The 14,542-nt window shown below is 38.7% G+C and overlaps 1 protein-coding gene across 1 annotated transcript; it reads left to right on the forward strand.

The window, feature by feature from the left end:
* The first annotated feature begins 5,955 nt into the window (after positions 1–5,955).
* LOC137279051 (uncharacterized) lies at positions 5,956–12,969 on the forward strand. Its single transcript, XM_067811531.1, has 2 exons — positions 5,956–6,106; positions 12,560–12,969. The coding sequence occupies exons 1-2, from the start codon at positions 5,956–5,958 to the stop codon at positions 12,967–12,969; spliced, it is 561 nt and encodes a 186-aa protein (XP_067667632.1).
* Positions 12,970–14,542: the final 1,573 nt, after the last annotated feature.

Genomic DNA, 14,542 nt, shown 5'->3' on the forward strand with positions numbered 1-14,542 from the left:
CTGAGATACTTCATATGTTGTGCTCAACTTAGTAAGAACCTTTTCATCTTGAAACATACTGTCCTAATTAAAATCAGCGTCTGCTAAATTTAAGACTTGTCCACAATAAAGGCATGTTGAAAATGTACTAATTTCAACAAACATCTTACTTAGCTAAAGTAGAACAACATTTTGAAAATCAATTATGAAAATTTACAAAGGTAAATCACAAAGTAATTCCCCAAACCCACTTTTGACGCTGAGTTATTGTAGTATAAAAGATTTCACTGGCCTCTTGAAGTGTCCGTTGTCACAACACTGCAAAAAACAATATCCAGTTTCTGTTTCCTTACCATTATTCATTAAGCCCCAGGCCATGCAGCTAAAAAATCAATAACAATAATTACAGAGACAAAGATTCAGCTATAAAATGGTTGTTCAACTCCCACACAGCCATGCTATCATGCTGAACAGCCTGACAGAGGAAACAGACAGCACACAGCAACATGATCTGTTAGCCAGGATAATGTAACTATCAGCTGAGGTATGTCACCAGAAACCTCATTCAGCTATTCTTTGGTTTCGTGCTTTATATTGCTCTCTATGAACATAATCAACAGAGCAATAAATGTCACATTCATGTGATGATACATAAAGTTGTTCATAGAAAGCAGAACAATAGAACAGTGTTCAAATACACAGCAAGACAGAAAGCTGGTACTGGTTTCAAGATACTGTAGGTAGAGAAAGAAGTGTAGCATATGCATCTTGTAGGGGAATACACATTGCAGCAAGTTTTCTATGCATCTGGTAGAAGACAATATATAGCAGGAATTTTTCTAGGCTTGTAGAAGACAACATATAACACCAGGTTCTCAATGCATCTGGTAGAAAACAGCACACAGCAATCAGTTCACTATGCACCTGGTAGTAGACGATGTATAGAAACAAATTGGTGTAGCATCTGGTAGAAGACAACATAGAAAACCAAGTTAGCAATGCACCCAGCAACTAGTTCTCTATGCATCTGGTAACAGACAACATACAACACCTGTTCTCTATGCACATGGTAGTAGACGATGTATGGAAACAAATTGGTGTAGCATCTGGTAGAAGACAACATAGAAAACCAAGTTAGCAATGCACCCAGCAACTAGTTCTCTATGCATCTGGTAACAGACAACATACAACACCTGTTCTCTATGCACATGGTAGTAGACGATGTATGGAAACAAATTGGTGTAGCATCTGGTAGAAGACAACATAGAAAACCAAGTTAGCAATGCACCCAGCAACTAGTTCTCTATGCATCTGGTAACAGACAACATACAACACCTGTTCTCTATGCACATGGTAGAAGACAACATACAGCAGCCAGTTATCTATGCACCTGGTAGAAGAAAACATACAGCACTTAGTTCTCTATGCATCTGGTATAACACAACATACAGCAGCCACTTATCTATGCACCTGGTAGAAGAAAACATACAGCACTTAGTTCTCTATGCATCTGGTATAACACAACATACAGCAGCCACTTATCTATGCACATGGTAGAAGAAAACATACAGAGCTAAGTCAGCATTGTATCTGGTAGAAGACAACATATAACACACATAATATGCCTGTTTATGACCTAACAAGCATTGGTTGCTGTAGACCAACTCATTGTGGACACTGACTAGGGCAGCAGGTGACAAAAGACTACATAGACACTACACTTGGTGATCCTGACAACAGCACCACAACAGCACAATCCAGACATGTGTCATTCTTTCAACTTTCTCTGTCTGATCTGATGAAGAAACACAATATATCAGCACACTTTATTCCATTTGACACTGTGTCTGCAAAGAGCCAAATATGCTAATTAATGACTTACAGGAGGAGAATATGTCAAGACTTCAGATAACACTCAAAATTACTCTGTGAACTGCCATTACACAAACAATACAGAGTATAGTCATCAATAGATATGGAGCAGATGATGGCCATATTTATTTCCTAATCAAACGATGGCCTTGGTACCTGACATGATGGAGCTAAACTGTTGCAAGCTTGGCATAGTGTAATTATCAGAAGAGGAAAGTGGCGTGCTACTGTCACACCAATCAAGTTCATAACTGCACATGAAATACAACCAAGCCAAAGCCAGTGGTGTTATGATCATAACAGCCTGAGTACATTCTACTCAAACACACGACCATCATCACATTCGGCATTATTCATAGACATTATAAATAGGTTGCCCTCAAACAGTCATATGTACCAATAACTTGATATTTTACTGAAATAATCAAAGAAAAAAAGGTCATATAACCCGCCACATTTTCACCACCTTCCTGCTATCATTGCATATATCACACAGAAATAAGCAGTCCCGTCAATTATGAATTACAACTTTAGGAATAACTTCTTGTTTATTGCACCCAGTGACATTTGATGGATTCTTACACCATTGTCAAGCATCCTGTCCATGACACCTCTGATAGTTTCTCTTATTGTGTAAAGATTTAATGGGGCTGATGAAGTGGCGACCATTCCAAACCTTTCTTTAGGTACCAGGTAGTCTATGTAGGCTAAAAGTAATTAAAGACGGGACACATTCTTAAACTGCTCCTTACATCTGCTGTGCTTACTTACTTAACATTCCATTTGAAAGTGGGTGATATATTTAGAATCTATATAAAAATGCTCTCTGGCTATACTCACCTTAGGTTGTACAGTCCCTAGCATCATTATGCATTTCAGAAGTAATTGAGACTATTTCAACATGTAGAAAGTACATCTAATTCTCAACAAAAACATTCCTATCCATATCACTGCTGTAGGTGATATTCACTACCTTCACCTACATGCTATAATGGAGTTGCTATCGTACCTATGTCCTCATATAGCTATCTGTTTCTTAGTGTTTTCATTCGCTTGATGAATGAGTGGTAAATTAATAATAATGTACTCTGAAATGTTGTGTTCCTGATACAAAAGGTAATATATTTTTGTCTTTACAGAGGTGTTGATTACACTGAATTGGGTGATAACTGTCAGGATTCACAGTCCCCAGTAATACCACAATGTTAACCAAGAGTTCAAACATACAGATGAACTAGTTGGTGCTTAACCCGTGAAGATTCAGGTTACAACTGGTCCTCAGCAACTGATGCTTGTTGTGAATAGTGACTACTATGATTGGGTGATCAGGCTCGCAGACTTGGTTGAAACATGGCGTCTTATCCCAATTGCATAATCCGAACCTCATGGCGCCATAAAACTAAACTCACTCACTCATGCTGTCGATCACTGGACTGTCTGGTTCAGACTTCCTTATTTATACTTTGCTTTCAACATAGCTGGAATATTGAGTGTGATGGAAAACAACAAACCAACAACTTCCAAGTTGATGCTTACAAGAAATATGCACGGAAATGGCGATAAAAGTCATTAACCAAGACAAAATAGTATAGTATCTAACATGAATTTGAATTTGTTGATACGGTGTATGGGCTGCATTCTGTTACAAATAATACATTTGTTCAGAGTACTATAAATAATAGATTATCATCCATCCTGGAGTTAGTTCCAAGAAACATGAGACAGTTTATTGATATATCTTGATCTATCTATTTTTAGTCAGAGAAATCAGAAATCTTCTGAACACATCAAACTAATTACTTTGATGGAACTTGATGTTACTCTTTTCTTTTAAATGTCATGAGCAAAGTGACCCAGTCTGATGTTGACAGAAAGTAGAAAATCACATTATGGAGGCATAATCCTTACAAAAATGCAGTTTTGATAGAAAGTAGGAGAAACACAGTAGTGTTGTATAGAATATGGGTTGATTACGGAGTTAAACATCATTTTGAATTATGCAGGATATATAGACGGAAAATGAGTAAAAAATTTTCAATTTTGAAACTGTCAAAAATCTGCTAAATAATCCCAGAATAGAATGGCAAATTAAAGATATAGAATGAATTGTTACTCAATGTCTCAGTTCAATTTTTAAACAGTAATGAAGTCATTATGGCTTCAAAGGTTTGGGCGTGTCTTTATACTGAATACAGCCACTTTAATTTTCTCTTTGGTAACATGAATCATTTCCTTTACTAATTCAAATGAGACTGTTCATTTATTATCATGACCCAGTGTTGGATGGGAATTAGTTCCTTAGTTGCAGGTGTATAAATGACAGTCACTTTTGCTATCTTTAGGTTCACAGGCTAGAAATAGAAAGAAATTGTTCATGTTTATCAGAGTGGAATACAGATCACTGAACTCATATCTCATGTTTAAAAAGGGATAGATGCTGATATTTGCACAGTGAATGAACACACTTTCATTGGCAATATAATGTGATGTCATGTGTAAACAGAATTGTCACATGTCTTCCCAGTAGCTATTGAACTTGAGTTATCTGAAGATGACAGAGCCCCACCACTGTCAGGGGTTGATGAACTATATTTGCTTAAGCAGAATGACATGAAAATTACAAATAGTCATAGTCGTGCTGAGGTCATTAATTGAAATAAGCCACATGATCATATATCAGATCGGGCAGAACTCATTGACAGAACTTCAACAGTTCAACAGAACTCACCAACCAACACAAATCTGCTCCAGCATTTCAGAGCATTTTAAGCATGTTACATGTCACAGCAAAATAACCTGATTTACTAGGGAATATATGGAAAACAAACTGATTAATTATTGCATGTCTTATTGTGTGATTTGAACACCAATATGTATAACGAAAGGGTGACTGTGTTTAGTTTTACACCGTACTCTGTAACATTCCAGTTACATGGTGGCAGTCTGTTAACAATTGATTTTGGACCAGACAATCCAGTGATCAACAGCATGAGCATCAACTTAAATACAACTGGGATATGACAATTGTGTCAAACAAATCAACAAGTCTGACCACCCAACACTGTTGGTCACTTCTTACAACAAGCATGGGTTACAGAAGATTAGTTTTAACCTGGATATTCACGGGTCATGTGTAACAAAGCCTCAGATACTGTATGTAACACACAACAATGCAATAGCAGCAAAGTGAATACTATTTGGAGTGAGTGAGTGAGTGAGTTCACTTTCAAGTCACACTCAGCAATATTCCAGCTATATGGCACTAATGGGATATATTCAAAATCAGCAAACAGCTCTGATTAAGATATTGCTGCAGATTAGAATTGCTACCAGAAATTATGCAAACAACAGAGTCATCATTTACACAACATGTATTATTTAGCTTGCTCATAGGCTAACATTAAACCTGAAGCCTCCAAAAGAAAACATACAACAATCATAATGTGCCATACTTACAAATCACACTTCAGCAGAGCTCATTAGTATCTTAGTAACATCAATGTTGATTACAGAATAAGTCAGATGTACCTGATACGGAGTGATTGAATCTCTTCCAGTTACACAGAATCTTAATCACTGTTGTTAATAAACCATCTTCCAACTTACACTAATTATCATATGAGCGTCAGTGTATCACTGAATGAGAACTTGTCTCACTATGAGCTCCCCACACTAACTGAGCGATGATATAGTGAAATGGCTTTCTGTATCCATCGACACACAGGATGTCCATAAATCATCTGGCAGACAGTGGTGCTGGTGACAACATATTTCTCAAGAAACACATTACTAATCTAAGAATAATGATTTTCAAGATTATCGTTAGTCACCTTTTACCTCAGCTCATAATAACATGGTCCAGACTTATTGTATGTATGTGGTGAAGTGGTCTTCATATCAATCAATAAATTGAGTTTGTGACCAGCTGCTATAGGGTTTGGACAGATTTGAACACATAAGCCAATGAAGATTAGGTGGCTCTATACGTTCGTTGCTATACATGGCCCTTGGCAATATTCTAGCTATGTGATGGTAATCTGTAAATGATCAAGTCTACACCTAACAATCTAGTGATCAATATTGTGAGCAACTACATATACAATCATGGAGGCAAGCGTACACAATCATGAGGGCAAGAATACACAGTCATCAGGTGATTCAGGTGACAGGTACTTGCAGCCTGGGAAGGTCATGCAGAGCAACAGGTACATGCAGTCAGGTAGAGTCAAGCAGAGCTACAAGTACATGCAGTCAGGTAGAGTCAAGCAGAGCTACAGGTACATGCAGTCTTGCAGAAAGATCTGCGTAGCTCTGTCACACTGAGAAACACCTTTAAGATGTAATCTCCCCACCATGATCTGTATTATTCATAAGCCTTAAACTCAGAAAGGTGTATACAATCTGGCCTCACCCTGCCTGGTTCCACACTGTAGGTGCCAAGCTGGGTACACAAGGTCTCATGGGAATGGTTTGATAGTGGGGCCTGGGAAAAACTATTAAGGGATATATTTTACATATATATATTGTTTATCAACAATATCAAAATTCTACAATAAGTTGCTTTTGTCCACCTTTCACTCAGCTTTGTGCTCATTTGTTCAGTCAACTTTAGTGTACGCATGGTAAGAAAATCACATAAAAACAAAAGGTCCATAGTCCTAAATGGACTATCCAGACCAAAGCACTCCAGTCACTTGTCCAAGTCCTACCACATTACAATTTGTAGAAGTGAAGCCATAACAAACAGTTCCTAATCAACCTGATAGTTGATCAGCACAGATTAAACTTTTGACTATCTAAATTAAGAAATGTAATTCCTCAAAGGCAAATCAACTCCTGAATTCTCTTCTATTTGGAGGATATGAGTTGATCATATGTTTCTCTGTTTCTTGACAATAAATGCTTGCAAATAAGCCATATAACTGACAATGCTTTCAGCAACTGGATGTATGAGGAACACTAATCAGACATCATCCCTTTCTGTCATCTCCATCAGCACCACTACTGAGTAAACTAAACAGATATCTATAGTGTAAGCAAGGGATCAACACAAACCAGCCAAGCTCACCAGACTCACATGACAATGCACTTGTGTTAACGGAAATGAATTCCAGGAAGCAATCCTTCATTATCTTATTCTTAACTGGAGATGATTGCGTCCCTTCACCCATCCCCTGGGTGAGAGACACAGGCTCTCGGGGGAAACAAGCTACTTGCAACATTAATACCTCATAAAATTGTCCCTTGTGGAGAAAAACCAATACCATGTTATGCCTCATTTAGATGTTCATAGTGATTTACATTGTTATGCGTGAGCATTTCTTGTTCACAAACAGTCCATAATACTGATTTATTCTGATGTTTTTCCACTGCTTCTTTGTTAGCTCAAGAGAGAGAGCATGGTCACATAGCTTGTTTAACAATGTGCTCCTCCTCATGTGGTTATCAATGGCAGAGTCAGTGTTTTGTTGAGTTTTACACAGCTGTTCACTTATACTTGTGCAGACTTTGCATTCCTTCTACAGGTCATATTATTAGAATTGATCAAAGTCCCTCAAGAACTTCTTGTCATCTGAGACAAAGGTGATGCAGATTTAATATAACTACTAACGATCAACAATTAGTTCTATCTGTGTATTCATTGCTGCATTGTATTACCTACCAAACTATCCAGTGATCCATACTGTCAGCAATGATCCACATTAGGATATCATGACATGAAATTAACGATGATATCAAGGCTGACTACCCGGTCTGTCTGGTCACTTTTCCATAGAACTCAAGTTGGAAGCACGCACCTGAATGGTATATGGATGATAAGGGTACCTAATGTTAGGATGAGCAAGTTGAGTTTAATGTCAGTTCAAACCGTTTTTCAGATGTGACACTATTAGGGTGTCAACTTGAAGACGTTACGAGAAAAGCCTGAGGTGAGGTACATCTCAGGTGTTTACCACTGAGGTGAAAGCCATGTGTATAGCACTGACAGACCCAGAAACATCAGTGCAAAGCAGCAGCTGTAACCCATGATCATCAGATGTGACACTATTAGGGTGTCAACTTGAAGACGTTACGAGAAAAGCCTGAGGTGAGGTACATCTCAGGTGTTTACCACTGAGGTGAAAGCCATGTGTATAGCACTGACAGACCCAGAAACATCAGTGCAAAGCAGCAGCTGTAACCCATGATCATCAGGCAGAACTGCAAGAAATGTTACACAACTGTGTGTATGCCATAGGAATCTATCAGAAAATGATGGACTACCTTCAGTAAATAATGAAGCATTCATTACTTAAGATCAGACAAAAAGATCCTCATCCTCATGATGATAACTTGCAATGCCACCGACTACATTTTCAAAAGAAGGTTTTTCTTAATTGGTTCCATTATCCAGTATCTTAGAATACAAGTCATGATCCAAATCTGTTGCTTTCACCTAACAGCCACTTCACAGAGATGCACATTGGAACATTTCATTTCACACTGACAATGAGAAACTTGAAATGCTTAAAAAAACTAAACTGGTAACGTTAATGTTAACAACATTAGATAGTCCCATTTTATACATATTGTTCGAAGTACAATTATAGATTAACAGACCAAGGAGACAAAGTCTCAAGAGACAGCAATCATTCAGACAAAACACTTGTAACTGCCTGAAGCATGGCATATATATTGCAGCCAAAGTGACAAGGAAGTGTGTCACCTGGACAAGCCAGTCTTTATTGGATCATTCACTTTGTTGTGCTGGAGAAGCGTCACTGTACTTCCATATTGATTTTTCCATAGCACATCACTCTATAACTTATCAGGTTTAAAGCATCAGTGTTTCTATGTTCATTCAACACACAGTAACCGTGAATGTTACACTTTGAACTGCTGCAGTCATGACAAGAAACCTACATCCCTACTATCATATTATAACGTCCCTACTATCCCTACTATATATTATTACCACTAATACCACCTTCCTTAATGCACTGAACACCACCACCACCATCAGGAACTCTAGACAACTGCCACAATCATCGATGCCACCATAAGGTCCTCTAATGTTACTATGACAACTTCCACCAGCTTCATATGAACTACATTTCTTCCACTACTACTGCATTCAATGCACTGATCACCACCACCATTAGGAATGCTGATATTACTAAAAGGTCAATGCACTGAACACCACCACCATCAGGAGCTCTGATGTTACCATGAAAACTTCCACCAGCATCATAAAACCCGCCTTCCCTCCATCACTATGTTTATCAATGAAACCATCACCACCAACACCACCATCAGGAGCTCTGATGTTACTATGACAACTCCCACCAGCAATACATGACCCACATTTCCTCTACTTCTATCGTCATCAATGTACTGAACACCTTCACCACCACAACGAACACTGATGTTACTATGACAACTTTTACCAGTATCACATGACCTACATTCCCTCCATTACCATCATCAATGGCACTCTGATGTTACCAGGCACTCTGATGTTACTATGACAACTTCCACTAGCATCACATGACCCACATTTCCTCCATCACTACAATCATCAATGCAACCACCACCACCATCAGGAACTCTGATGTTACTATGATAACTTCCACCAGCAAAACATGACCTACATTTTCTTTACTTCTACCCTTATCGATGCACTATATACCACCCCCACCATCAGGAACTCTGATGTTACTACAACAACTTGGACCAGCAAAACATGACCTACATTGTCTTTACTTCTACCCTTATCGATGCACTATATACCACCACCACCATCAGGAACTCTGATGTTACTACAACAACTTGGACCAGCAAAACATGACCTACATTTTCTTTACTTCTACCCTTATCGATGCACTATATACCACCCCCACCATCAGGAACTCTGATGTTACTACAACAACTTGGACCAGCAAAACATGACCTACATTGTCTTTACTTCTACCCTTATCGATGCACTATATACCACCACCACCATCAGGAACTCTGATGTTACTACAACAACTTGGACCAGCAAAACATGACCTACATTTTCTTTACTTCTACCCTTATCGATGCACTATATACCACCACCACCATCAGGAACTCTGATGTTACTACAACAACTTGGACCAGCAAAACATGACCTACATTTTCTTTACTTCTACCCTTATCGATGCACTATATACCACCACCACCATCAGGAACTCTGATGTTACTACAACAACTTGGACCAGCATAACATGACCTACATTTCCTCCACTTCTACGGTTACGGATGCACTGAATACTACCATCACCATCAGGAACTCTGATGTTACTATGACAACTTCCACCAGTATCACATGACCAACATTTCCTCCATCACTACAATCATTGATGAAACCACAACACCACTTTCAGGATCTCTTATGTTACTTAATAATGACAACCTGGACCAGCATCACATGACCTATGTTTCCTCCACTACTACCGTCATCAATGCACTGAACACCTCCACCACCACAACGAACTCTGAGGTTACTATGACAACTTCCACCAGCGTCACATGACCCACATTTCCTCCATCACTACAATCATCAATGCAACCACCACCAGGAACTCTAATGTTACTATGACAACATCCACCAGACTTATACATATTTACAATCAATCAGTCATTATACCCTCAAATGGATAGTCTGTCCTCCTGTATCACCCAGTCCTACGTGCATCACTCAGTCCTGTATCACCCAGTCCTACCTGCATCACCCAGTCCTCCTGTATCACTCAGTCCTCCCTGCATCTCTCAGTCCTCCTGTATCATCCAGTCCTACCTGTATCACTCAGTCCTACCTGTATCACTCAGTCCTCTTATATCAGCCAGTCCTCTTATATCACCCTGTCCTACCTGTATCACTCAGTCCTACCTGCATCACTCAGACCTCCCGTATCACTCAGTCCTCCTGTATCACTAAGTCCTCTTGTACCACCCAGTTCTACCTTATCACTCAGTCCTCCTGTATCACTCAATCCTACCTGTATCACTCAGTCCTACTTGTATCACTGTCCTCCTGTATCACTCAGTCCTACCTGTATCACCCAGTCCTACCTGTATCACCCAGTCCTCTTGTATCACTCAGTCCTCTTGTATCACCCAGTCCTACCTGTATCACTCCGTCCTGCTTGTATCACTCAGTCCTCTTGTATCACCCAGTCCTACCTGTATTACCTAGTCCTAACTGTATCACCCAGTCCTACCTGCTCCATCAGTAACACTAACACAAGGACACAACAGGAATTGATTCAACTCAAAATAACCATAAAATGTTTCACAGTTTGGCAACATCCAAACTATTTTCTGTGAACATAATAGAAACAAACTGACACTTAATGCTTGATATAGTTCAAAGATATCGTGTGTTAAATTGAAAGCAGACTGACAGTTTTAATAGCAAAACATGATAAAATATAGCTCACCTGTCAATTATAGAGGAATTTCATGCTGCGATAACCTGATTGGAACATGACAGTGGCGACCATCTAGGTCCCTGAGCATCCAGTCTGATGAGGTACAAGCCAGAGAGGAGTGAATATTGGTAATCAGATCATTATATGCTGGGAGCAAGTTGAGATGGTGACACCAGCAATACAAGCCTAACAATTGTTCAAAATATTGTCAATGTGTTCAGCCAGCTAATCTACACTGGGTGTAAAAATAGACTCATTCTGAAAATAGACTGCAGCAGCCAGTAACGACTGTGCAGAGAGATGGTTGGTGGTGTAATTTCTCCATGATAAAACTGAAAGCTGCTATTTTTGTCTGTTTGTGTCCATGGTGGGAGCAGTAATGTCTCAGAGGTTGAATATTGATGAGTTCAGATTTCCACATAATGACATAGTAACAGTCTGGAACCAACAACGTAGGCATCTGTGACACAAAATAAATGGTACCACTTGATATAAATCAGCTCTGGGAAAAGGACTGTAGAATTTACCACAAACCAGAATACCCTCTCTGAGCCATGTTTTCACCTTAAACATCCAGACAGTTTAATTAAGAAGTCCCGAGAGCCTTGAGGCAGTGTTTGGCACTGCAGTGATCCAAACTGAACTTATGAGTTAACAGACCTGCCTGCTGTACTTCAACCATATGGAAGTTGTCTTACATCACACCAAATTACAATGACAGCATTCATGAAACAATGTCCACTGGATTGTTTATCAAGAGCATGTATTTTCTAACATAGATATTAATTTGATCTTTGTCATCTAGCTGTTGCAATGAAAAAATATAGTGGTGCATATAGCAAAGATCACAGTCAACAACCAAGCAATATTAACATCATCCTATTATGGTCCTAATTTTTCCACAAAAGTAATTACAGGATGAAACCTAATTCATATTTCATATGAGTTCTTCATGACATGAATTTTAATAATGCTAATTATCCTTATCAACAAATGAATGCTAACAATTAGCATGAATGCCTATAATGCATCCTTTTTCTGCTAAAAAGAGCTAATATCACATCACTAAATAAATATAATATAAATAGGCTCATCTCTGTCTTGGACCCGTGAAAGTCCGGGGCAGAATAGGCCTCCAGCAACCCATGCTTGCCATGAAAGGTAACAGGACAATCCCAAACTGATCAAGCAAGAAACCGCCCCTATTAGAATTATCCTTCCTTACATTGGCAAGACCTCCCATGAAAATAGCAGACTCCTTATACACCAAGCAGGCATCGACACCATCTTCTCTGGCTCACCAACCCTCAGGACCATCCTCCAAGCCAATGGCCGTAACCTATCCTCCAGCATGCAGCCCCCAAAAGGAGTGATTTACAAGATCATCTGTGAATGTGGTGTTTCATATATAGGTGAAACCTCCCACCCTGTTGACACCCACATAATAGAACACAAATCCTCTACTGCCAAGGCAGACAGCAAATCGGCCCTCTCAGACCATCAACAAAAATTCCCCAGTCATCGCATCAAGTCCGACGAATTCCAAGTCCTGTCAACCAAAAACCAGGACTTCACAAAAAGGAAATTGTTGGAAGCCATCGAAATCTGCCGCCATAAACCTTTCATCAATAGAGACCAAGGATACTACATACCATTGGCCTATGAAGAACTGATCAAACCATAGACTATCTAAGCATTGTGTCTGTTTGTTGTTACTACTCATCCCACTTATCACTAGTGCTCATTGTTGTTTTAGCTTCCTACTGACCTCCTCCAGTTATGTCCAACTTGTTTATTCTATCACATGCTGTTGTTAATGTTAATCCGCTGTTTGTCACAACAGACCATGTATATAAGCTTCTCACTATTTGGTTGTATTCACATTTGGCTTGAAAACGATGTAAGAATCTACATCGACACGTCCCTCAACGTAATAAACAAGAAGTTGTAATCCATAAAGCTGTATGTTTCATTCATGAAAGGTGACTATGCTTGTCGTAAGGCGACTAAAGGGATCGGGTGTTTTGGCTCGCTGACTTGGTTGATACATGTCATCGGTTCAGGTCAATGCTCATGCTGTTGATCCTTGGATTGTCTGGTCCAAACTCAATTATTTACGGACTGCCACCATATAGCTCGAATATTGCTGAGTGCGGCATAAAACTAAACTCACTCACTCACTCGTCTCTGTCTTGACTTTCCATTATTATATCTTTCATGCACAATTTGACCTAAATATTATGCATGAAAATGACACTGATCTACAAAAACAGTGTGACATTTGTTGAAATTTGTTTGAAATATTAATCAATAGAGATCTATTTGCAGCAAACAGGAATGTGTCATTTTGACATGACACTGATATGACATTGGATAATAATCATCCAATGAAATTACATCAATGCTATTTTCCAGCCATTAGATTGTTTACATTGTCTGACTTATATAATGGGACATCTTTCTATTATTATACATGACATGCATATTAAAATTAACAAAGTAAAGACTGTAAGTGACCTTTCCCAAGTACTTACTGAAGCCCTGTTTCGTGGGATATATAAGACATCATTTACCATATGTTTGTCAGCTATAAGATTCAAAACTTGTGTATTTACATACTGTAAACAGCCAAATTTTTGCGACCGTTTAATTTTCACAAACTTCGCGTCAGACTTCATGACGCGAGAATAAAAACATGCGATAATATAGATATATCATTCACTCTATTCAGGTAAGTCAACAACACAAAACAATACAGGTGTCATTGCCCAATCGTGTGTCACCGCTGGGCTAATCTGGATTAACACAGCTCAATCATTTCTTTTTTTCATTGCTCTAACACCTAATTAAAAAGGATTAATTCTGAAATCAATTACATTAATTTGTTGTTAGATCACTTTGCAAATCTGTTTATTTGCTCAATGGTCACACACCTGCGTGTTGTGTAAAAACATTCAGAGATGCCCCTGTAACAAGATCACCTCGCGAAAATAAGAAGGTGCGAAAACATTTAGTGACCATCACTCGCGAAAATTTAAAGGCACAGAAATAAGACAATTTACAGTATTTCCCTTGTTTTTTTCTTGCATTCACATTTCTTTAATGCTTTGATCCAGCCAACAAGGTTACAAAGCAGTAATGTCATAGAATTAAGAGCACTGCGGCATTACCCACTTTCAATTTCACTAATACCAACACATTCTAAAATGGGAAAAAAAGTAAATAATTAAATAACCACATATCCTTTGATGACATTG

The sequence above is a fragment of the Haliotis asinina genome, chromosome 3 (genome assembly GCF_037392515.1).
Source record: "Haliotis asinina isolate JCU_RB_2024 chromosome 3, JCU_Hal_asi_v2, whole genome shotgun sequence".
Lineage (NCBI taxonomy): Eukaryota > Metazoa > Mollusca > Gastropoda > Lepetellida > Haliotidae > Haliotis > Haliotis asinina.